General features: G+C 42.9%; 1 protein-coding gene across 2 annotated transcripts in view; it reads right to left on the reverse strand.

Moving 5' to 3' along the window:
* ECT2L (epithelial cell transforming 2 like) overlaps positions 1-25,918 on the reverse strand; it is a 118,428-nt gene extending 92,510 nt beyond the window's left edge. For both annotated transcript variants that reach the window (XM_074397386.1, XM_074397385.1), the window contains exons 1-3: positions 25,764-25,918; positions 5,940-6,108; positions 4,323-4,435 (exon numbers count right to left, since the gene is read on the reverse strand). In XM_074397386.1, coding sequence (XP_074253487.1) covers positions 4,323-4,435; positions 5,940-6,041 — 215 coding nt within the window. In that variant the 5' untranslated portion in view covers positions 6,042-6,108; positions 25,764-25,918. The remainder of the gene's footprint in view (positions 1-4,322; positions 4,436-5,939; positions 6,109-25,763) is intronic.
* Positions 25,919-26,096: the final 178 nt, after the last annotated feature.

A 26,096-nucleotide genomic window follows, 5' to 3' on the forward strand; every position in this document is an offset into this window, starting at 1 on the left:
AGGCTTCCCAGGAGAAGGGACATTTAAGTTGTGGTGAGAAGGAGAATTTGCCAGAAGGATGGTTTAAGAAGCTGAACCTTTAAAAAAATGTCTTAAATATCGTATAATTCCACTTAGGACATCATGTTAAAACTTAATAGGGAATATTTATTAGGACAGAAAAGAAACTCTAAAATATTTGAGTATATCTCATAGAAATTAAGAAGACTTTTTTTTTTTTTTTTTTTTTTTGAGACGGAGTTTCGCTCTTGTTACCCAGGCTGGAGTGCAATGGTGCGATCTCGGCTCACCGCAACCTCCGCCTCCTGGGCTCAGGCAATTCTCCTGCCTCAGCCTCCTAAGTAGCTGGGATTACAGGCACGCGCCACCACGCCCAACTAGTTTTTTGTATTTTTAGTAGAGACGGGGTTTCACCATGTTGACCAGGATGGTCTTGATCTCTCGACCTCGTGATCCACCCGCCTCGGCCTCCCAAAGTGCTGGGATTACAGGCTTGAGCCACCGCGCCCGGCCTAAGAAGACATTTTTAAAGAAAATTGTGATAACAGTTCCCACCAATATTGCAATACCCTGTTTATAACTGACTGAATTAAAATTATTTGGAAATTATAAAACATCTAAAACAGTGGCTTCTCTACCTTGAAAGAAAAAGTACCAAAAGAAAGATATTGTACAAATATAGCCTAGTTTACGTATAAAGATTTCAAGCATTCAAATAATACTAATTTCTTTCATTTATTAACAAGCTTATTTACAGTTATTGGGTAAGTGAGACTACAGGAATAAATGATTCAAAAGAAATGCTTAAGGGCCAGGCGTGGTGGCTCATGCCTATAGTCGCAGCATGTTGGGAGGCCGAAGTGGGCAGATCACAAGGTTAGGAGTTCTAGACCAGCCTGGCCAATATGGTGAAACCCTGTCTCTACTAAAAATACAAAAATTAGCCAAGTGTTGTGGTGTGTGCCTATAGTCCCAGCTACTTGGGAGGCTGAGGCAGGAGAATCGCTTGAACCTGGGAGGCAGAGGTTGCAGTGAGCTGAGATCGTACCACTGCACTCCAGCATGGGTGACAGAGCAAGACTCCATCTCAGAAAAAAAAAAAAAAACTTAATAATTAAAAATTGATTGCACTACCATTGGACCCAGCAATTTCACTCCTATATGTATATCTAACAGAAATAAAAACATCCCTTTGCAAAAACATGGACACAGATGTTCATAGCAGCATGATTTATACTAATTATTTACAATAATTATTGTAAATAAAGACGGGAAACAGTCTGCATGTCCATCAACTGATGAATAGATAAATATGTCATATCCATACAATGGGATATTTGGCAATCGAAAGAAGTACTGATATATGCTACAAAATGCATGAACCTTGAGAACATTACAATATTATGAAAAAAGCCAGTCACAAAAGACCACATACTGTATAATTTCATTTATATGAAAAGTCCAGAAGAGACAAATTTATAGAGACAGAAAGTAGACTCATGTTTGCCCAGATCTAGAGGAACGGAGCTGGGCAGTTACTGTTAATGGCTATGGGGGTTCTTTGCGGGGTGATGAAAATGGTCTAACCTTAACGTGGGATGATCACACAACTCTGAGAATGTACTAGAACCACTGAATTGAACCCATAAATGGATGTTTTTTATTGTGTGTGAGTTAGATCTCAAAGCTGTTTAAAGGCAAGTTGATTGCATTAACTTTCATGGAACTATGAAATACAGTCGTCTGCTCTCTGAAGAAATGCTGCCATCAAAAAAAAAAAAAAAAAAGGCAAAGTACTTTCACTGAACAGATTAGTTTTATATTTTTGTCCCCCAGAAAAAAGAATTCAGTTACCACAGCACGGATGCCATTTCCAGTGACAAAATGTCAGGCCTAACGTTACGGGACTTCAAAGCATGCCACAAGATCTCTAATGACCTCCAGTGGTCATGACTGACATTGCCGGGTTTAGGATACACAGCCTACAACACGATGCACAAAGTGGTTATAAATGTGAAGTCTGGTCTGTGATTTTCTTATCTTGAAAGCTGCAAAGTTGGAGCAAAAGGAAACCTCACCAATGACTATCATAAAATGTCCCTTCTCCCTGATTTTTCAACATTGACTGAAGGTCCGGTTTATCTGTGCCCTGTCTTTGTAGCCTCTTTCAACAGAGCCAGTAAGATGTCTGTCTCCTTCCAGTGACTCCATCGGGAGAGCCCGTTAACAATCTGCTTTGCTATGTGCACTTGGCTCTTGAAAAACAACAACAACAAAAGTTTTGCTTTGTACCCACAGATGCAGGAGTAGCTGACAGGTGGAGAGAAGAGAAAAAAAATGGCTGATCAAAAAGGACTGGAAGGAAAATGTGTAAGAAAGAACAAGAAGCAAGTATTGCAAGATAAAATAAGCCAATTCGATCAGGCACAAGTCTCAGATACTTTCGGTAGCTATCTAAGACATCCAAAGGTTCGCCTCTCCTGTAACCTCACCACCAAGTTCTAGTAAAAGCACCTAACACCAAATGATGCCAAACCTAGAGTTTTTCTAAACAAACATTAGTAAATAAGCCCAAACAACTTCATACAGTCTCCTCTGTCGGCATGATGAAGTCCCAGCTCTCTCTCCTCTGGGTAAAAGATTTATTCAGTTGAGAAAGGACGATGTTTCAGAAATAGTATTCTGTTATTATCACCCTCGTTGTTGGTCTCAGGCTACCAGAAATCCTCCAGACTAACATAGGCTATTTATTTAGCATTGAAGGCTGGAAAACCATCCTGCCATGTACCCGCTACCAGCCTGGCTGGATTCTTCAACCACACCCAGGCAAGCTGGAGGGCTCTCTAGAATCTTTCCGTCAGTCCACACATACCTTGAATACCTTTAATTTCACAAAAGAGAATTCGTTTCTAACATTCATCTGGCTAGTTAACAAGCCACTGGTTGTTTTGAGAATAATGTCTGATATTTGTTATGCTAGTTAGCAAAGTATCTGATAACAACTCAGGTATTATGACCTTCCAATCTGGAGCTGGCTAATGACCCCTAGGGTATACTCATTCCTGACTGGAACACAGGCTGCCCTGGTGTAACTTCAACTCACAGATGTCATACCCGTCTATGCTGAGTGTTTTAAAGTAAATTACAGGTCGGGTACAGTGGCTCATGCTTGTAATCCCAGCACTTTGGGAGGCTGAGGTGGGCAGATCACCTGAGGTCAGGAGTTCGAGAACAGCCTGACCAACATGGAGACACCCCATCTCTACTAAAAATACAAAATTAGCCAGACGTGGTGGCACATGCCTGTACTCTCAGCTACTTGGGAGGCTGAAGCAGGAGAATTGCTTGGACCCGGGAGGCAGAGGTTGCAGTGAGTTGAGATCGCACCATTGCACTCCAGCCTGGGCAACAAGAGCGAAAGTCTGTCTCAAATAAATAAATAAAAATAAATAAAATAAAATGCATAACATGAGGGAAGGATGAGAATAAGAAAGAATGAGAACAAGAACCTTCCTGGTAATCCTTGACTATGGCTGTATGTCTTGCCCGTATTCCTAAATGTTTCAACCACTGTCACTTGTCATTATATATTTTTAGATCCAGCCATCCATTTAATGATTATTCATGCCTACCTATGTCCCAGACATCCATTTGCAATATACTGTCTGTCTGATGATTCCAAGGAAAATTTAATATGCTAACAGAACGTTAAAAATACACTGGCTGAAGCCACTGAGTTTTTGCCAACATGAAACAGTCCCACCATGATATGAAAGTGTTTAGTCAGCCAGGTGTGGTGTCTTACGTGTCCCACCATGATATGAAAGCGTTAAATCCGCCAGGTGTGGTGTCTCAAGTGTCCCAGCACTTTGGGAGGCTGATGCAGGGGGTGGGGGGATCATGAGGTCAGGAGACTGATATCATCCTGGCCAACACAGTGAAACTCTACCTCTACTAAAATACAAAAAATGAGCCGGGCTAATGGTGGTGTGCGCCTGTAGTCCCAGCTACTCAGGAGGCTGAGGCAGGAAAATTGCCTAAACCTGGGAGGTAAAGATTGCAGTGAGCCGGGATCACGCCACTGTACTCCAGCCTGGTGGCAGAGCAAGACTCCATCTCAAAAAAAAAAAGTGTTAAATCACCCCCACTGCTGCACTTCAGCCTCAAGGAGGAAGCAGGCACTGGGGAAGTCTGTTTATAAACCTTAAAATATTGATCGCTTTTTTTTTCCTAGGAACAAAAAAGCTCTTAAAGGTTATATAAACATTTATATATGATTTCTTTAAGAAGCAATGATAATTACATAATTAGGCTACATTTACCTTAATTGTGAGTGAGTGCATCGTAAAAAAATCTCGAATAAGAATTCTTGACGTTGCTTGTTAGTCCAGAGGTCAAACCAATGACTTATAAGAGCCACTCTTTCCTGAAAGAGCTATAAGGGGGAGGGGAGGAAGTGACATTTTGCGGTACAGTTCAATATGTTTTTAATTGCCAAGCAATCTTTAGACAATGTACCAGCAATCTCACAGCTAACATTTGCAAAGTGCATTGCAGTTCACAAAGCGCTTTCACAGATAGAAAGTTCTCCCCTTTCAGGTTAAATTTTTAACCCGGGGATACTGACAGGCCCAGGCTTGTTGGGAGGGCTGGTGGGAAAGACTGGCAGTGACGTAATTGTAGAAGGGCCCAAGAAAGACCTCGGGAAAACAAAGAGGTGATGATTCCTGGATCTTGTTTCTACCTAGGCTAATGTGGCCTAGAGAAACAGAGTCCATACATTTCATCTTGAAAACATTGGCCAGGCACGGTGTGCTCACACCTGGAATCCCAGCACTTTGGGAGGCCCAGGTGGGCAGATCACCTGAGGTCAGGAGTTCAAGACCAGCCTGACCAACGTAGAGAAACCTCATCTTTACTAAAAATACAAAATCAGTTGGGCAGAGTGGCACATGCCTGTGATCCCAGCTACTTGGGAGCCTGAGGCAGGAGAATCACTTGAACCTGGGAGGTGGAGGTGGGGGTAAGCTGAGATCACACCATTGCACTCCAACCTGGGCAACAAGAGTGAAACTCTGTCTCAAAAAAAAAAAAAAAAAAAAAAAGAAAGAAAAAGGAAACATATACAGGCTACACTCATTTGATTGTGAAAACAGGACCATCTGAGGTAGGTATAACTTCACTAACCTACAACCCTGGATCTTCATAGTACCCACCAAGATGAAAGTTAGTTAAGTATTGCTAAATAGCCAACAGAGACAGGCTGTCTCTAGGGAAGAAATACATTAAGGACCAGAATCCTGCAAGCCTGGGTTTCGGTCCAGCTTTGCTCAGATAGAGATAACAAGTTCATTGTTATTTTCATAGGTCAGGCTTTAGTCGCAGCTGGGTCTAGTCTCCTTCTTCGGTAAACGAGGCTGAACTCACAAGAACACCCACGAGAGCTCTGAGCACCCAGTTCACCTTCTCTATTGCCACAGCCACCATAGGCCATTAAATGACAACTTCCTGAATTACCTTAAAATGGGAGTGGCATCCCCAGGCCACGTGGAACCATCCAATTGGCACAGGAAGTAGGAGGGATTATAGAAATGCGCAGGAACACAGGCATGAACGGTCCCAGCCTCCCCCACCAAAAGCACACCATTCCCATCTCCTACCCTGTCTATAGCAGCCATGTCTGGGAGGTCTCTATTTTATCCTGGAGGTACTGAGTGAAAACAGAGGCCATCTGGAACCTCCCTTAAGGTAGGAGATGAGGACTGGGGTGAGAAGAGATTGCCTTGGGGACAAAGCTAGGTTTCTTTTTGTTTAAACTGACTCAAATAAATTCTTAAGAGAGTTTTTCTTTTAAAAATATGGCAGCATGAGACCCAATATATCACAGTAAAATTAACCTTCCGAATTAAACTTGTTCTATTCTAAAATATGTAACTTACCTGTCTATTTAATGACTTGTTGTTAAAAGGTGTCCAGGCACTAAATCTCGTGTGGAAGCTCTCCATTTCTGGGGTTCTCCAGAAAGAACCCCCAGCTGACATCTCAGCAAATTTTCTTCCGCTTCTAGAAACTACAGGTTTATTTCAATAGGTGTGCAATTAAAATCACCTAGAAATATCCAATATGTTAATGTCCTTATAGGAATTACATAATTATAGAAATTCACATACAACATATATACAAAGAATTATAACAATTCGTGTGTATGTGTGTGTGTGTGTGTATATATATATATATATATATATATATATACATATATAATAAACCATACAAATATACAAAAATCCCATGAACTTCAAATCATTGCAATTATTCTTTTCTTATGTACTTTCGCCCAGATCTGAAATCTCGCTTCTGTTGCTCAGACTGGAGTGCAGTGGCACAATCTTTGCTCACTGCAACCTCTCCTCCTGGGTTCAATCCATTCTCCTGCCTTAGCTTCCCAGGTAGCTGGGATTACAGGTGTGAACCACCATGCTTGGCTAATTTTTGTATTTTTAATAGAGATGAGATTTTGCCATGTTAGCCAGGCTGGTCTCGAACTCCTTGACCTCAAATGATTGCCCGCCCTGGCCTCTTAAAGTGCTGGGGTTACAGGCAAGAGCCACTGTGTCTTTCCAAAAGCAAGAATTTGAAATGCTGGAAGATGACATTCCACCTGCCCATCTTTTCAGGGCAGAGGTCAAAGAGGATATAAAGAAAAACAAAATAGGCTAATGTATTATTCATTGCTGCATAGCAAATTACTCCAAAAAATTTCAGCTTTAAACAACATACAATTATTTAAAGCTTCTGTGGTTCGAGAATCCAGGCACAGTTTAGGGGAGTACTGTCTTCGCCTAACAGGCCTGCCATAACAAACTGCCACAGACTGGGTGACTTGAACAGAAATGTATTTTCTCACAGTTCTAGAGGCTATAATTCCAAGATTAAGATGTCAGTAGTATCGGTTTGGGGAGGCTTCTCTCCTGGCCGCCTTCGCACTGTGTCCTCATGTGGCCTTTCTTCCTCGTGCATGCAGAGACAGGGATCTCTGGTGTTTCTTCTTTCTGCTTCTCCTTTTCCTTCTTTTGAGACAGTGTCTCACTTCTGTTGTTCAGGCTGGAGTGCAGTAAGGCAATCATAGCTTACTGAGCTGGGTGTGGTGGCTCACACCTGTGATCCCAGCACTTTGGAAGGCTGAGGTGGGTGGATGACTTGAGGCCAGGAGTTTGAGATCAGACTGGCCAACATGATGAAACCCCATCTCTATTAAAAATACAAAAATTAGGGCCAGGCACAGTGGCTCATGCCTGTAATCCCAGTACTTTGGGAGGTTGAGGCAGGTGGATCATCTGAGGTCAGGAGTTCGAGACCAGCCTGGCCAACCTGGTGAAACGCCGTCTCTACTAAAAATAAAAACATTAGCTGGGGATGGTGGCAGGCTCCTGTAATCCCAGCTACTCGGGAGGCTGAGGCAGGAGAATCACTTGAACCTGGGAGGCAGAGGTTACAGTGAGCTGAGATCATGCCCTTGCACTCCAGCCTGGGTGATGAAATGAGGCCCCATCTCAAAATAAATAAATAAAAAATAAATTATCTGGGCATAGTGGCACATGCCTGTAATTCCAGCTACTTGGGAGGCTGAGGCAGGAGAATCGCTTGAATAGGAAGTGGAGGTTGTAGTGAGCCATGATCATGCCACTGCACTCCAGCCCTGGGTGACAGTGAGACTCCATCTAAAAAAAAAATCATAGCTTGCTGTAACCTTAAACTTTTAGGCTCAAGGGTTCTTCCTGCCTCAGTTTCCCGAAACACTGGGATTACAGATGTGTGCTGCACCAGTCGGCCGGGCACAGTGGCTCACGCCTGTAATCCCAGCACTTTGGGAGGCTGAGGCAGGCGGATCACAAGGTCAAGAGATTGAGACCATTTTGACCAACATAGTAAAACCTGTCTCTACTAAAAATACAAAAATTAGCTAGGTGCAGCTACTCGAGAGGCTGAGGCAGGAGAATTGCTTGAACCGGGAGGCACAGGTTGCAGTGAGCCGAGATCGCACCACTGCACTCCAGCATGGTACCTGGCAACAGAGACTCTGTCTCAAAAAAAAAAAAAAAAAAAGGGACACCAGTCCTCTCAGATTAAAACCCATCACCTTATTTAACCTTTATTATTTCCTTATAGGCACTATCTGCAAATACAATAATATTAGAGGTTAAGGTTATAACATGAATTTGTGGGAAGAGGGGATACAATCCAGTTCATAACCAGTACCTCTGTGTCAAGGGCTCTGAGAAGGTTATAGTCAAGGTGTTTGCAGGGATCACAGTCTCACTGAAGGCCCTGCAGCTCATTTGTGGTTGTTGGCAGGATTTCATTCCTCATGTTCTGTTGGACTGAGGACGGCAGTGCTCACCAGCTGCTGGCTGGAGGCCTCCCTTGCCTTCTCTGCTACATGGCCCTCTCCATATGACAGCTCCCATGGCAGCAGGCTTCCATCACAGTGAGCAAATGAGAAAGCAAAAGAGGGCACAGCCGGGCGCGGTGGCTCAAGCCTGTAATCCCAGCACTTTGGGAGGCCGAGGCGGGTGGATCACGAGGTCAAGAAATCAAGACCATCCTGGTCAACATGGTGAAACCTCATCTCTACTAAAAATACAAAAAATTAGCTGGGCATGGTGGCTTGTACCTGTAATCCCAGCTACTCAGGAGGCTGAGGCAGGAGAATTGCCTGAACCCAGGAGGCAGAGGTTGCAGTGAGCCGAGATCGTGCCATTGCACTCCAGCCTGGGTAACAAGAGCAAAACTCCGTCTCAAAAAAAAAAAAAAAAAAAAAAAAAAGAGGGCACAGCAGAGGGAAGCCGCAGTCTCTTTGTAACCTAACCTCAGAAGTGACATTTCATCACTTTAGCTATATACTGTTGATTAAAAGCAAATCACCAGGTCCAGCCCACATTCAAGGGAAGAGGATTAGATGAAGCATGAATAGTAATAGAACCTATCATAGTTTACCATTTGGATCAGTTCCCTTCCTTTCCCATATGCAGAACATACTCACACATTTTTAAGGAAAACAACCCCAAAGTTCCATCTCATCAATATTTTTAGCGCAGAGTTCCTGAGCAAAGAATGATTCACAAGAGTCTCTCTGTGGATACAGATATAGCTCCCTTTGATCCAAATATCTTTGAACTAAAAAAATAGGTTTTCTGGTCCTTGCCTCTGTCAACAATATAAATCACGGTAGAACAGGGACAGACAATTGCAATAGATAGTCCCATTCTTAAAGAAGGATGACATATTCAACGATTCATAACAATCCTGAAATGCAGCTACAGAAGGCTGGGGCCCAGTGATCATTTTGTCTCCAACAATCACATTCTCTTTTAGACCATGCCAGTGATTCCCTTGACGATGCCACTTCTCAAAATATATCCCAAATTACGTATTTAATTCTAAGCAGTGCTATGTGTCACAATTGTTTAGAGACATTTTTGGAGTGTCTCTCTCTAAAGATGGAAGCCTCTCTCCAAAGTTAACTACAGATATTTTGAGCCTATCAGGCTTCCTTAGAAAAAGCCAAACCCTAAGTCTCCCTTCCCTGAGATGTTTTTCCCGCTGAAAGTATTTGCTGGGCACCACCTCGTTTCATTCAGAGCTTCTAACGATGGTGTGACAACCATACTTTTGACTTGGTCCTTGCCAATAGGCAGAGTTTTCAGCATCGTTTCATGCTCAAAGGCCTTCTCAGTCTTTTCTTTACTAGTTGAAGATGTGAATCCGTTATTCCTCCCAATTGTGCAAATCCCTGAGTTTTGAGGCCCTCGCTAAATTCTTTTACATTCCTGATTGCAAACCAGTCAAATATTTTCTGAGCTCCTCTATTTCTTCTAGTACTTCGGCAAACGTGGCCTGTAGTAATAAACTCATTCTAACAACGTTCATTTTCTACCTCTTTGCAGAAAGTACAAGCTCATTAGGTATATGATATGTCCTTTAATATACTCCAGGCTATAGTTTTACAAATTTTTCCCCCTGCATAACATGGATTGCCATCTTTTCAGGTCTTCAACAATTTCATGCTGCCAGATGGGATGTTAATGCCACATAATTTAGAATGTGTTGCTGTTGTTAAGGCAACATCCTACTCCTAGAACCAACTTCTGTATCTACCAAACGTTCAAGGAAGAAATGGCACTACACTTACACAAAATCTTCAGAGAATAGAAAAAGAGGGAATGATTCCCAAGTTCACTGGGAATTTGGTATAACCAAATTCCATCCATCACATTGATGAAGTTGGTATAACCTTTATATAATCTTTTTTTTTTTTTTTTTTGAGATGGAGTTTCGCTCTTGTTACCCAGGCTGGAGTGCAATGGCGCGATCTCGGCTCACCGCAACCTCCGCCTCCTGGGTTCAGGCAATTCTCCTGCCTCAGCCTCCCTAGTAGCTGGGACTACAGGCGTGCGCCATCATGCCCAGCTAATTTTTGTATTTTTAGTAGAGACGGGGTTTCACCATGTTGACCAGGATGGTCTCGATCTCTTGACCTCGTGATCCACCCACCTCAGCCTCCCAAAGTGCTGGGATTACAGGCATGAGCCACCGCGCCTGGCCAACCTTTATATAATCTTATCACCAAAACTTAAGGACTTTACAGGAAAGAATTATTACAAATATATTACCATAAATGTGGATGCAAAAATCCTACCAAATATTAGAAACTACAAAACTCTGCAATATATATCAAAGATCATATATCACCCCCAGGTTGGATTTATGTAAATTTTGTTTGACATTACAAAATCAATGTACTTCTCATCATGAACAAAAGAAAAAAGAGAGAGAATTATATGATAATCTCAGTATATATAAGGAATTTTTGTTTGTTTGTTTAGCCAGGATCTTGCTCTGTTACGCAGGCTGGAGTACAGCAGCTGGATCTTAGCTCGTTGCAGCCTCAACCTCCTGGGTTCAAGCAAGCCTCCCATCTCAGCCTCAGCTGGGACCACAGGCGTACACCACTGTGCCTCAGCCTCCCAAAGTGCTGGGATTTCAGCTAAGAGCCTTGCAGCTGGCCCCAAAACTGTTTTTGATAAACCTCAATACCCCTTGATGACAAAAGATCTCAGCAAACCAGAACAAGAAAGGAACTTCCTAATCTGAATAAGGGCAAATACAATAACCTATAGCAGACATAGCAGTAATTGTAAAATGGCAAAACTTTCTCTCTGTTCACTACCACTATCTTTATTTAACATTGTTCTGGAGGATCTTTCTGATGTGATAAACCAATAAAATAAAGTGTATAATTTTTTTTTTTTTGAAAAAAAAAAAAAAAAAAAAAAAAAAAGGCCAGGGGCAGTGGCTCATGCCTGTAATCTCAGCACTGTGGGAGGCCGAGGCAGGTGGATTACTTGAGGTCAGAAGTTTAAAATGAGCCTGGCCAATATAGCAAAACCCCATCTCTACTAAAAATAGAAAAAGTAGCTAGGCATGGTGGTACATGCCTGTGGTCCCAGCTATTCAGGAGGCTGAGGCAGGAGAATTTCTTGAACCCAGGAGGCAGACATTGCAGTGAGTCTAGATCATGCCACTGCAATCCAGGCTGGGTGACGAAGTGAGACACTGTCTCAAAAAAAAAAAAAATTAAATTGTCATCATGTATTAATAACATAATTGTATGTAGAAAAGATGAAAGAATCTACAGATAAATTGACAGATTTTATAAACAAGCTTGGCAAGGTTGCTGCACACTAGGCTTCCATACAGAAATCAGTTGTTTTCTGTATACTACCAACATTTAATAAGCAATAATGTATCATTTATAATAGCATTTCAAAATCCAATATAGGCAGAGGCAGGAGGGTTGCTTGAGTCTGAGAGTTTGAGACTAGACTGTGCAATATAGCAAGACCATGTGTCTATGAAAAACATTTTTTTTTTAATTAGCCAAGAATGGTGGTGCATGCCTGTAGTTCCACCTACTCTGGAGGCTGTAGTGGGAGGATCACTTGGGTCCTGGAGGTTGAAGCTGCACTGAACTGTTTTCTTGCCCCTCCAGCCTGGGCAACCAAATGAGACCCTGTCTTGAAAAAAACAAAAACTAAAAACAAAATTTGATATAAATCAAGGTGGGACAAGTCACAGAATACTAAAAATTTTATCCAGAGAAAATTTTTAAAGCTCTAAAGAAGTGTATACATCTGGGAAGATATTGATTCTTCTAAGTTAATCTATTACTCAATACAATCTCATGAAAACCCAGCAGATGTAGTGTGTGTGTGCGCATGTGTGTGTGTGTGTGTGTGTGTGTGTGTGCATGGCTGTGTGTGTGTTTGACAAACTGATTATAAAATGTGTATACAAATGTAAAGGGTCAAGACGAGCAAAGACAACTTTAAAAAGAACAAAGTGGTTGGACGTTCTCTACTTAATAGCAGGACTTATTTTTTATAAAGCTAGTGTAAATAACAGCATGAGATATTGGCACAAGAATAAACTAACCAATGGAATAGAGCAATTAGTCCAGAAACAGACTCACATACATTTGGACACTCGACCTATGTCAAGGGTGGCACTGCAGAGCAGAGGGATAGATGACTCCTGTCAATAACACACGGGGTAGAACGAGTGCCCAGCTGAGCCCAGTTGACCCTCAGAACCATAGGAAATAATAAATGATTGTTGTTTGAAGCCACTAAATTTCGGGATGGTTTGTTATCCAGCAATAACAAAAAATTGGTACCTGGAAGTAGATTATTGCCATAATATAACTTAAAACATATGACACTGACTTTGGGACTCGGCAAGTGGAAATTAAAAGGGTGTAGAGGAGACAGTTTAGTGGAGTTTAGAAAAGCAGTGACATTGTTACGAAAGGCTAGTGAGATGACCGGCATTACTTAGCAGCGGAAAATTTAGTAACACTGTTACCTGCACTAATGTGGAGGATAGAAAATGTGTCAATGAATTTATAGACCTGGCTAAAGAAATTGTGAGCAGAATATAGAAAGTGCTGATTGGAGGCCAGGCGTGGTGGCTTATATCGGGCGTGGTGTCTTATATATGTAGTCCCAGAACTTTGGGAGGCTGAGGTGGGCAGATCACAAGGTCAGGAGATTGAGACCATCCTGGCTAACATGGTGAAACCCCATCTCTACCAAAAATACAAAAAATTAGCCAGGTGTGGTGGCAGGTACCCGTAATCCCAGCTACTCAGAAGGCTGAGGCAGGAAATCACTTGAACTTGGGAGGCGGAGGTTGCTGTGAGCAGAGATCACACCACTGCACTCCAGTCTGGGTGACAGAGTGAGACTCCGTCTCAAAGAGAGAAAAAAAAAAAGAAAGTGCTGATTGGCTTCTTTAGTTGTCCAAGGTGAGAGACATGAATTAATCTGAAAAATCTATTTAGCTTTGGGACAAATTTTAGTGATAAAGAATACCTAGGCCAGGTGCAGTGGCTCACGCCTATAATCCTAGCACTTTCGGAGGCTGAGGCAGGTGAATTGCTTGAGCTCAAGAGTTTGAGACAAGCCTGGGCAACATGGCAAAAGCCTGCCTCTACAAAAAATACAACAATTAGCGGGGCAAAAAAAAAAAAAAATTACCTTTGGAACAGCAAGAACAACCTTCCTCTTTCTCTTCCTCCTCAGCCTACTCAACATGAAAATGATGAGGATGAAGACCTTTATGGTGATTCATTTCCACTTAATGAACAGTGAATATATTTTCTCTTCTTTCTGATTTTCTTAATAGCATTTTCTTTTCTCTACTTTATTGAGTGAATACAGTATGTAATACACATAACATCTATTATGTGTTAATCGACTGTGTTATCAGTAAGACTTCCAGTCAACAGTAGGCTATTAGTAGCTATGTTTTGGGGGAGTCAAAGTTTACACGTATCCAGGCACAGTGGCTCACAACTGTAATCCCAGCACTTTGTGTGGCTGAGGTGAGTGGATCGCGAGGTCAGGAGTTCGAGACCAGTCTGGCTAACATGGCAAAACCACATCTCTACTAAAAGTACAAAAGTTAGCCAGGCGTGGTGGTGGGCACCTGTAATCCCAGCTGATCGAGAGGCTGAGGCAGGAGAATTGCTTGAATCTGAGAGGTGGAGGTGGCAGTGAGCCAAGATTGCACCACTGCAGTCCAGTGTGGGGTACAGAGCAAGACTTCATCTCAAAACAAAACAAAACAAAACAAAACAAAAACATGAATTTTCAGCTGCACTGGGAATCTGTGCCCCAAACTCCCACACTGGTCAAGGGTCAACTGTAAGAGAGTTTCAAAGAATCTGAAAGTCTTTGTCCACAGCACCCTGATCCACAGCTCACCTGTGAATATAGCTTCTGTCTAATATAATAAATTACAATTAGATATATACAAAGCACATAAAATTGTCAAGAGCCTTGTTCTCACAAAAGCATGGCCAGCTTGAAATAAGAAGGACCAAGAAAATTTGAAATATAAAGTCTCTGGGCCACCATTTTAAGCCGAATGTCAAGGGAAAGAGATGATGTGTCTTTTGAGCCCAGAGGTCTCCAGATTGAGAGGAGTTATGAACAAGAAGCCGCATTTGCAACGGGACCTGACAGAGATCACGAGACTGGGCTTCAAGCCTCATACCATAATTGGAAGACACTGGTGGTGTCTTGGTGTGAAGTAAATGTATTCTGTGTGCTGCCAGTGTGAATTGTGGCCAGAGGGAGGAACACAGCATATTTTCTGTGCACATGCCCAGGAACAGTTGCTCCCATCCCTGTACCCACAGACCAGTTCTCTGTCAAGAGGTAGAGTCTGTTATTCTCCCTCTCCTTGAATCTGCACTAGCACTGGCTTGTTTTAACCAATGGATGTTGTGGAAGTGATGATGTGTGACTTATGGACATGGACCTTAAGAAGACTTGCAGCTTCTATTTTTGCACCCTTGGAATCCAGCTGTCATGTAAATAAGCCTGGGCTGGAATACTGGATGACAAGAAACCATACGGAGAGAGCTTGAGCCAGCCCCCAGCTGTTTCAGCCACCTCCGTCAAAGCACCAGATGTGCAAATAAAGTCATCTTGGTTATTTCAGTTCCAACCAAGCTCCCAGGTAAGTGCAGCCACGTGAATCACCCAAACTCCCAACATACAAAGCAGAAGGACTGCCCAACTGAGGCCAGGCAACCCATAGAATTGTGAAAAATAACACGATTCCCATTTCAAGCTACTAACCTTTGGAATGGTTTGTTACCCAGAACAACTGACAGCGCCACATGTTGGTAGGCATCTAGAGCTCTCACATACAGCTGGTCAAAGTGCAAATTGGTGTATGTACTTTCAAAAACTATTTGGCGTTATTTCCTGAGGAATGCCAAACTTGACCCAACTGAAAAAAGGATACATATGGACTAAAATATATCACCAAGAATATGCTGCACTGGATCGTTCCCAACTGGAGAGAACCCGAGCATCCACCAGTAGTCCAGTGGAGAAATCTACTGTCATGCATTCATGTGACAGAATACTGTATATCAATGCAATGAACAGTCTGCTGCTACACAAAACAGTAAGGATGAGTTACACACAGAGCAGATTACACAGAGGAAGCTGGGAACAAAATAATACATACAGCGTGGATTCATTTACCGAAGTTCTACCCTGTAGTGTTTAAGACGTCAATATAGGGTTTACATGTGGGGAGGAAACAGAGAGTAACGATTGGGAGGGGATTCAAGAGGTGATTCCACATGCTGGTGCTGACCGAGAAAGGGAGCCCTTGACTCCCCTGCGTGCTGTGATTCATTGAATGCTACACTTACGATCCGCATGTTTTTCTACATCCTCTATTTCAATCAAGAAGCTTATAAAATGATATCATTTACAATAACATCAAGTACTATTAAGTACCTAGAAAAAATTTTAAAAGGGCAAACTTTATGAAGAAAATTATAAAACTTCATTGAAAAATATGTTTAAAGTCCTAAATAAATGGAGAGATACATCTTGTTCATGGATTAGAGGACTCAGTGGAGTGAAGAGATTAACTCTCTCAACTTGATCTACAGATCAACTCAATCTCAGTAACAAATTGTGGGGGGTGTGTGTGTGTGAGTGTGTGTGTGTGTGTGAGTGTGTGTGTGTGTGTGACGCGACGCATAAAACTTTAAAGCTGATTCTAAAATATTTATGGAACTTTAAAGGGCCAAAACCAGTCAAGGCAGTCTGGATAAACAAGGAAGGGAGACGTGTTTCTAGATATCAAGACTTGCTAAAAAGCTGTAGTGATGATGATAAGGTATTAGTTAGGGGACAGACAATAAACCCGTGGAACAGAAGAGAAACTCCAAAATAGACCCAGCTATAGAGGGGCGCTTGCTTGATGACAAATCAGAAGGAGAAGGGTGGCTTGTTTCATTTATAGAAAATAGATTATCTGTTTTAAAAAAGAGAGAAGAGGAATTGGACCCCTTTCTCACACTATATACACACACATCAACTATCTGAAGATTTTTCATATCTATAAAATCAATTACACATTGTCTGTGAATCCCCAGAAGACAAAATTAGGAACAGTGGATGATGTCAGAGTGAAAGATTTGGCTCCATCTAAGCGGGAAAAAAATCACTTGACAGCTCTAGCTGTCTCCAGAGATTGTCCATTACTGGGGTTTGTAAAACTCAAGGTGGAAAAACACTTGTCAGTGATACTCTAGCTGGGATTAAAGCATCACAAACATCTAAGTTTCTCAGCAACCCTCTGTTGCTGTAAATTCTAAGAGAGAGTACAGCGTGGCTTGGTATAGCTGAAAAAAACTTTATTGATAGATTGATTGATTGATTGATTGAGGCACAGTCTTGCCCTGTCGCCCAGGCTGGAGTGCAATGGCACGCTCTCAGGTCACCGCAACCTCCGCCTCCTGGGTTCAAGCAATTCTCCTGCCTCAGCCGCCCAAGTAGCTGGGATTACAGGTGTGGCCACCATGCCTGGCTAATTTTTGTATTTTTAAGTAGAGGTGGGGTTTCACCATGTTGGTCAGGCTGGTCTCGAGCCCCTCACATCGTGATCCACCCACCTCAGCCTCCGAAGGTGCTGGGATTACAGGCGTGAGCCACCATGCCTGGCTAGAAATTTTATTAAAGAGTCAAAATAATTCTAGAATATGACAGACATTTGCAGTGCCTCTGCTCTTATTACACTTCAAGAGAAGCAGCACGTTTTTTCAATGAATATGTTAGGCATATAGCATATTAGGAACAATTTTAGAAATGTTACAGAGGACCAGCGTAACAGTGAGCACCAGATTTAGATCTCTGTTCTGACTCCCCAAAATTGAGGCTTTACAAGTGATTTAGTATTTGGGCCTCAGTTTCCTCATGTGTAAAGCAAGATAGCGATGTGTCTTGGCAAACTACATATCATAATGTGTTGTTCAGACAAAAACCTCTTGGCAATGTGGGAAATTAAATACCTCCTTCTGAATCAACACTAAATGAAAACAAATCCCTACTTTCATAAGACGCCCAGCTGTTGGTATGTGAAATCCCTCCAAGAGCCAACATATGGGATTTTTATTTAGCAAGTTCTCAAAATTGTTATTATACTTTGTGTTAAGGGATTACTGAGTTATATAATGAGCTGAACATTACAGAAAGAATAATTGCTGTCTCTGCTGGTGGGCTTAAATATGTGAGCATAGTATAGTATATGGTATGTGTGTGTGTATACATGCATATATGTACAAATTTGAACAGGATTATTTTTTCTCTTTCTGTTTTGTTTGTTTGTTTGTTTGTTTGTTTTAAGATGGGGTTTCACCATGATGGCCAGGCTGGTCTTGAACTCCTGACCTCAGGTGATCCACCCACCTTGGCCTCCCGAAGTGCTAGGATTACAGGCGTGAGCCACCGTGCCCGGCCTTCTGTTTATTTTTTTAGGGTCAGGATTTCACTGCAGTAAGCCATGCAGTGCAGTGGCATAATCATGGCTTACTGCAGCCTCAAACTTCTGCCTCAAGTGATTCTCTAGCCTCAGCCTCCTGAGTAGCTGGCGGCTACAGGTGTGACCAACTGCTCCCAGCTCAAGATTATCATTATCATTATTATTATTATTATTATTCATTTGAGACAGAGTCTCTTTCTGTTGCCCAGACCGGAGTAAGTGGTGTAATCTCAGCTCACTGCAGTGTCTGCCTCCCGGGTTCAAGTGATTTTCCTGCCTCAGCTTTTCAAGTAGCTGGGATTACAGGTGCACACCAACATGCCTGGCTAATTTTTTTATTTTAGGTAGATATAGGGTTTCACCATGTTGGCTAGGCTGGTCTTGAACTCCTGGCCTCAAGTGATCTGCCCACCTCAGCCTCCCAAAGTGCTGGAATTACAGGCATGAGCCACCGTGCACTGCCTGCCTCAGGATTATTTTGATTATGTTAAGACATTAATTTTGTTGACTAGCTATTCAATCCAGGGAGAAATGGCAGGATGGCAATTGCTACTTCTTTAGTGGAATAATTTCTTTTCTTATTCTAGCATTTTACATTCCTCCAAATAGCAGTCCCATAAGATATCAATGAGCATTTCCCCTGAAAACAGAATCTGTGATTAAATGATTGGGATATTAAACTTATTTCTTTTTTGTAGGATGTTTTTGATGTTTTAATATGCTTAATGGTCACAATGAATCTCCAAGAGGGGAAAATAATATGCAGGGTTTTCCTTTGCTCATTGTTATACGTAGACTATCATAGTGGGTATTGATTATCTAATGGGGTTATCATACTGTTTAATTCGTGTAACAAATTATCCCAAAACTCAGTGGCTTAAAATCACAAACACTTATTATCTCACAGTTTCTGTGAGTCGCGAGTATAAACATAGCTTAGGTGGGTCCCCAGCTCAGGTTCTCTCACCATCTAAGTGGCAGCTGGGGATGCCGCAGCTGGACTGGGGAAGAATTAACCTCCAAGCTCACATCAGTAGTTGCTGGTGGGATCCAGTTTCTCCCAGACAGTTGGAGCGAGAGACTCAGTTCTTGGCTGGCTGTTGGCCGGAGGCTCCCCTCCTATGTGGGCCTCTCTCTAGTTTAGCACACAAAATGGCAGCTCACTTCCACCCAAGTGAGTGAGCAAGAGGGCAAGAGGAGGCAGGCAAGATGGAAGCCAAAGCCCTTGCGTGGCGTCACCTCAGAAGTGACAAGTGACACACTATCACTTTTTGATTAATCAGAACAGGGGTTAGCAAACACAGTCAGCAGGCCACATCTGTCCCACCACCAGATTTTATAAAGTTTAATTGGGATACAGACAATCTCATTTATTCATGTGTTATCTGTGATTGCTTTTTTGTCTTTGTTTTTTTTTTTTTTTTTTGAGACGGAGTTTCGCTCTTGTTACCCAGGTTGGAGTGCAATGGTGCGATCTCGGCTCACCGCAACCTCCGCCTCCTGGGTTCAGGCAATTCTCCTGCCTCAGCCTCCTGAGTAGCTGGGATTACAGGCACGCACCACTATGCCCAGCTAATTTTTTTGTATTTTTAGTAGAGACGGGGTTTCACCATGTTGACCAGGATGGTCTCGATCTCTTGACCTCGTGATCCACCCGCCTCGGCCTCCCAAAGTGCTGGGATTACAGGCTTGAGCCACCGCGCCCAGCCTGTTTTTTTTTTTTTGAGACGGAGTCTTGCTCTGTCGCCAAGGCTGGAGCGCAGTGGCACAATCTTGGCTCATTGCAACCTCCATCTCCCAGGTTCAAGTGATTCTCCTGCCTCAGCCTCACAAGTAGCTGGGACTACAGGTGTGTACTGCCACGTCCAGCTAATTTTTTTTTTTTTTTTTTTGTATTTTTAGTAGAGACAGAGTTTTGCCATGTTGGCCAGGCTGGTCTCAAACTCCTGACCTCGAGTGATCCTCCTCCCACCTCAGTCTCCCAAAGTTCTGGATCTACACCTGGCCTCTGTGGTTGCTTTTTTTTTTTTTTTTTTTTGCTATAACAAAATTAGGTAATTGGGAGAAAGACTATATAACTGAGAAAGCAAAATATTTATTATCTGGCCTTTCTGAAAAAGTTGGTCAACTCCTGTATTATAAGCAAGTCTAGCCCACAGCTAAGGGGAGGGGATTCACAAGGGCATAAAGACCAGGAAGCTGGGGCCACTGGGAGGCATTTTGGACACTTCCTCCCACAATAGTGTCTGCCATAGAATGGGTATTTGGCAAGTATTTGCTGAATCAACAAATGGATAATTGTTCTATAATTGCAATTCAAACCATAATTGCTAGGGTTTCAATGTATCACCTCCAAAATTCAGGTGTTAAGCCCTAATGGCCAACATAATGATATTAAGAGTTTGAGCCTTTAAGACATATAGGTTATGAGGGCTCCTTCCCTTGTGAACTGAAATTTCAGACCCTTACAAGGCTTCACACAGTATTGACCTCACTTGCCCTTCCACCTTCTGCCATGTGAGAGCAGCGTATTATTCCCCTGCAGAATTTGTAACAATAAGGCATCCTTTTGGAAACAGAGAACAGCCCTCACCAGCTAACCAGACCTGTCATCACATTGACCTTGGACTTTCCAGCTTCCAGAACTGTGTGGAAAATATATTCTTTTTTGTCTATAAATTTCTTCTGACCATGAGGCACCCCTGGAGTCTCTCTGAATCTGCTGTGATTCTGGGGGGCTGCCCGAATCTCAGTCTCAGGTATTTTAGTATAGCAGTAAATTACCCAGTCTCAGGTATTTTAGTATAGCAGCACAAACAGAGACATGCATCTGCCAATTTTCCAAATTCAAAGACTAAAAAGCAAATTATTAGTAAGAAAAAAACAAATTCCTTCACTGTTAGGGTTTGACAACTGTGTCACAACTGTGACAATTTATCAACTCTGTGATCATCTTCCCAGCAATTTCCATTATTATGTGAAGTGAGTCATATGGTAAAATAAGCTTAGAATTGAATTAAATGTAGATTTGACAGATTATTCTTTATGACATCAGTACATTAGAATAAATGGAAGCATTTTAAGGTACTCATTTGAGATGAGAATTCATTCTGGGGCAAGAATAGTTATTGTGCATTATGATTACAATACAGCAGTCACCAGTATCTTCTAATACCAAGAGAGGCTCGAAACTTTAGAGTATAAAACCAAACTATGAACTATTTTTCATCTTTTCTGTGTGTCTTTTCTTCTTTTTTTTTGAGACAGAGTTTCACTCTTCTTGCCCAGGCTGGAGTGCAATGGCATAATCTTAGCTCACCGTAACCTCTGCCTCCCAGGTTCAAGCAATTCTCCTGCCTCAGCCCCCTGAGTAGCTGGGATCACAGGCATGCACCACCACTCCTGTCTAATTTTGTATTTTTAGTGGAGATGAGATTTCTCCACGTTGGTCAGGCTGGTCTCGAACTCCCGGCCTCAGGTGATCCGCCTGCCTTGGCCTACCAAAGTGCTGGGATTACAGGCATGAGCCACTGCATCTGGCCATGATCATTTAAGAATGATCTTGGCCAGGCGCGGTGGCTCACGCCTGTAATCCCAGCACTTTGGGAGGCCGAGGCGGGCGGATCATGAGGTCAAGAGATCAAGACCATCCTGGCCAACATGGTGAAATCCCGTCTCGACTACAAATACAAAAAAATTAGCCGGGCGTGGTGGCACATGCCTGTGGTCCCAGCTACTCGGGAGGCTGAGGCAAAAGAATTGCTTGTACCCAGGATGGGGCGGTTGCATTGAGCCGAGATTGTGCCACTGCACTCCAGCCTAAGCAACACAGTGAGACCCTGACTCAAAAAAAAAAAAAAAAAAAAAAAAAAAAAAAAAGGCCGGGCGCGGTGGCTCAAGCCTGTAATCCCAGCACTTTGGGAGGCCGAGGCGGGTGGATCACGAGGTCAAGAGATCGAGACCATCCTGGTCAACATGGTGAAACCCCGTCTCTACTAAAAAAAAATACAAAAAACTAGCTGGGCGTGGTGGCGCGTGCCTGTAATCCCAGCTACTTAGGAGGCTGAGGCAGGAGAATTGCCTGAGCCCAGGAGGCGGAGGTTGCGGTGAGCCGAGATCGCGCCATTGCACTCCAGCCTGGGTAACAAGAGTGAAACTCCGTCTCAAAAAAAAAGGAAAAAAAAAAAAAAAAAAAAAAAAAGAAAGAAAAAAGAAAAAGGAAAAAAAATCGGAAAATCATCCAAGGCTATACAGGTAGTAATTGGCTATTAAGTTTTAAAATTATACTAGATTTTTCCTGAAGTGTGAGTTTAACTTGAATTGGATATAAAACTGTGTTAAAAGGAGAATGTCAACTGAATTAAATTTAAAGGAATTTAATTGAGCAATGAACGATTTGTGAATCGGGCAGCCCCCCAGAATCACAGCAGATTCAGAGAGACTCCAGGGGTACCTCATGGTCAGAAGAAATTTATAGACAAAAAAGTAAAGCAATGTTCAGAAATCAGAAATGAGGTACAGGAACAGCCAGATTGGTTACGGCTCAGCATTTGCCTTATTTGAACACAGTTTGAACACTCAACAGTGTATAAGTGGTTGAAGAATGGCTCCTGGGATTGGCCAACACTCAGCGATTGTTACAGGCACATACACCTAAGTTAGGTTTTCAATCTTGTCTACCTATTAAGTTAGGTTGCAGTTCATCCACAAGGATTCAAATATAGAAGTACAGAGTCCGTCTCAGGCCATATTTAGTGTGCTTTAACAACTGCTATGGATGTATTTGGAAATACATTTCTATGTCGTGGCTGATTATCCATTTGGCATATTGATGAGGAATTCAGCAATTGACATTGGCACTTCTATGCTTAGTCAAAAGAAGGATGGGCCTGCTCTGTTACAACCTGTGATACGGTAGAATAATAAGAAATAGATATTATTTGTCTCTGGCCTTTTTCCCTGGTTCCTGACATAAGGCTCCTAAACTCTTGTAGATAGGGATGCTGGGTGAATCTTTTGTTCTAGTATTGGGTCTTTGACCCTAGTTCTGACACAGAGCTCTGAAATCCCTTGAAATTCCCTGGGTGATAGGAGCGTCTTTTGTTCAGATGAAGTGAATCTTGATGGACCACTAGGCAGCTTCAGGATGGGGGCTGGTTACCAGGGAAAACAACCATATGATTATAGAGCTGGAAATTTCTGCTCCATCCCCTGACCTCTAGGGAGGAGAAAAGGGCTCAAGCTAAGTGATCACCAATGGCCAAAGATGTAGTCAATTGTGCCTATGTAATGAATCCTCCATTAAAATCCCAATGGACAAGATTCAGAAATCTTTGGGATGGCTGAACATGGAAACTCGGTACCCTTGCCCACATGTCTTTCTCTGTGTGCCTCTTCCATCTGGTTATTCTTATGTATCCTTTGTAATATCCTTTATAATAAATGGATAAGTAAAGTGTTTCCTTGAATTCCGTGAGTCGCTCTAGCAAATTAATCAGACTGGAGGAGGGGCTTGTGGGAATCCAGATTTGTAACTGGTTGGTTAATTATAAACAATACATAGTTACAACTTGTGATTGGCATTTGAAGTGGGGGGGCGGTCTTTTGGGACTGAGCCCTTACCCTGTGGGATCTGACACTAACTCCAGTTACACAGTGTCAGAACTGGGTTAAATTACAGGACATCAAGTTGATGGCCACTGGAGAATTGGTTGTCAGTGGGAAGAAATTCCTACACACTTTGGTGACAAGAGGTGAAGGGTTGTACTGTGTGTGTGAGAGTATAGAGAATAAAAGTTGTTTTTGTTTTTTCCACTCAGAACAGCCTGAGCCAAATTAAAAGATGAAATAACTGAACAACTACCAGCCCATACAGGGAGCTAAATCCTCACTGGGATCACACACAAGAGCCATAATGTCAGTTAACTGTGATTCCACAGGTGATCTGTTATACAGCTGGAGAAATGCAAGTTAGTCTGGTCCTACTCCACTATAGTAGACAGAGTGGATTAGAAATTAAAACATGGGGCCAGGTGCGGTGGCTCAAGCCTGTAATCCCAGCACTTTGGGAGGCCGAGGCGGGTGGATCACGAGGTCGAGAGATCGAGACCATCCTGGTCAACATGCTGAAACCCCGTCTCTACTAAAAATACAAAAAAATTAGCTGGGCATGGTGGCGCGTGCCTGTGGTACCAGCTGCTCAGGAGGCTGAGGCAGGAGAATTGCCTGAACCCAGGAGGTGGAGGTTGCGGTGAGCCGAGATTGCGCCATTGCACTCCAGCCTGGGTAACAAGAGCAAAACTCCGTCTCAAAAAAACAAAAACAAAAACAAAAACAAAAAAAAAACATGGTTTCTTGGCAGAGATTTGTACCTACATTCAAATGTTTCGGCAATTCACAGGTGCAAATTGTGCAATGATCCCTTTATTTGATTATCTAAAATTTACTTCCTGAAATATGCCTCCAAAAAATTATCTGGTTCTAAAGATTGCAGAAAAGAACTGGAGTAGAAGAAAAGTGAGTGTGATTGGTGAAAAAAACGGAAATGAAAGACAATTCCAGTTGAGTTAAATGTCCCACATTTACGGCATGTAAAAATACATGACAGTATATAATTGTTATTAAATACATGCTAAGCAATGGATAATGAAAATAATGTGTTTTGAGGAAACCTGGGCTATTGACAGTACAGATGGTGATAGAAAATACCATTTTGGATCATACAGGAGGAAAGAGGGTGAGAACTGACAGAAGAAGGGCGTTGGTGTGAACCTATGAAAATCAGCGTTTACAAAGTGTTCAGGAACTTTACTTCGATCCCAAATCAGTTCTCTGGAGAGGTAAGTTTTCTTGCCACGCCCAGCGCAAACCTTACCCTCCGTGTGGATTTTGTTTCTCCCCAGAGCCTTTTGAGAGTCTTGGTTAATTCCAGAGCTGCTAAGGGACTCCAGGGTCCTGGAGGGAGGGCCCAGCGCCCCTCAGCACTGTTTAGGGTCTCGGGGCTAGTATTTTCAAATGCTGGATGTGCTCACTGATGTACAAGCTTAAGGCTATGAAATTAAAGCTGTAACAAACAAGAAGCGATTGTTGCTATAAAACTCCCAAGTCCTTAACCCTTCTTTCTCCCACTGCAATCATTGCTTTTAGAGCATGATTTTTGAGGTTTCTGAGGAGCACAAATGTCAGTTCCTGCAAAACAGACTATAACGAGCAGGGATACAATTGCATGGGTTGCAGTGAACTTTAATACCGATGATGTCAGGATCTGTTCTGATACATACATCAAGTCTATTAATAAGCGCAGCATCGGTACTTTCAAATCGATAAATATTTTAAAGTACCACCGTTTTATTTGTCCCATTTATCAGATCTTAGCATATTAACGCTTAGAGCTATAGTTATGACCACGACCTGTATTCACAGTAGATTTTTTGTATTTCTTCTTCATTCCCCCAACCTACTCCCCACCCTCCTCCCTATATTTTTGGAGGTTATAGGAGGAAAGAGGGTGAGAACTGCCAGAAGTAAGAAGGGTGTTGGTGTGAACCTATGAAAATTAACGTTTACAAAGTGCTCAAGAACTTTTTACTTCAATCCCAGATCAGTTCTCTGGAGAGGTAAGAGTTTTCTTGCCACAACCCGGCGCAACCCCGACCTTACGCGTGGATTTTGTTTCTCCCCAGAGCCTCTTGAGGATCTTGGTTAATTCCAGTGCTGCTAAGGGAGGGCCCAGCGCCCCTCAGCGCTGCTTAGGTCTTCTTGGACTGCACTGGGAAACAGCCGGCCCAGGTGAGGTGCCCCGGGCGCCCCCAAGAAAAAAAATTGCGCGGCCCAGAAATCACAGGCTTTACCTCTGGGAAGTGGTCACAAGGCCCGGCACAGTGGCGGCTGTCTCCTCTTGGAACTGCGCAGTGAAAAGCGAGCGCACCCTCAGCCCCGCAGCTCGGGAGAGGGGTGGGGTAGGGACAGGGTTATCTCCATAGGGATCCAACAACACTCCGAGCCGGAGCCGCCACCCCGCCCCGGAGCCGGCACCCCGCCCCGCAGGCCCGCAGCCCCGCCCGCTGCCGCGCCCCGGCCCACACGGACCTCCCTCGGAGGCTGCCCGCCCCCTGCGGGCCACCGCCCTTCTCTCCGCAGCCACAGTGCCAGGCCCGCTAGGCTCAGGTCCCGGCGCCTTTCCC

This window comes from Saimiri boliviensis, chromosome 4 (genome assembly GCF_048565385.1).
Source record: "Saimiri boliviensis isolate mSaiBol1 chromosome 4, mSaiBol1.pri, whole genome shotgun sequence".
NCBI lineage: Eukaryota > Metazoa > Chordata > Mammalia > Primates > Cebidae > Saimiri > Saimiri boliviensis.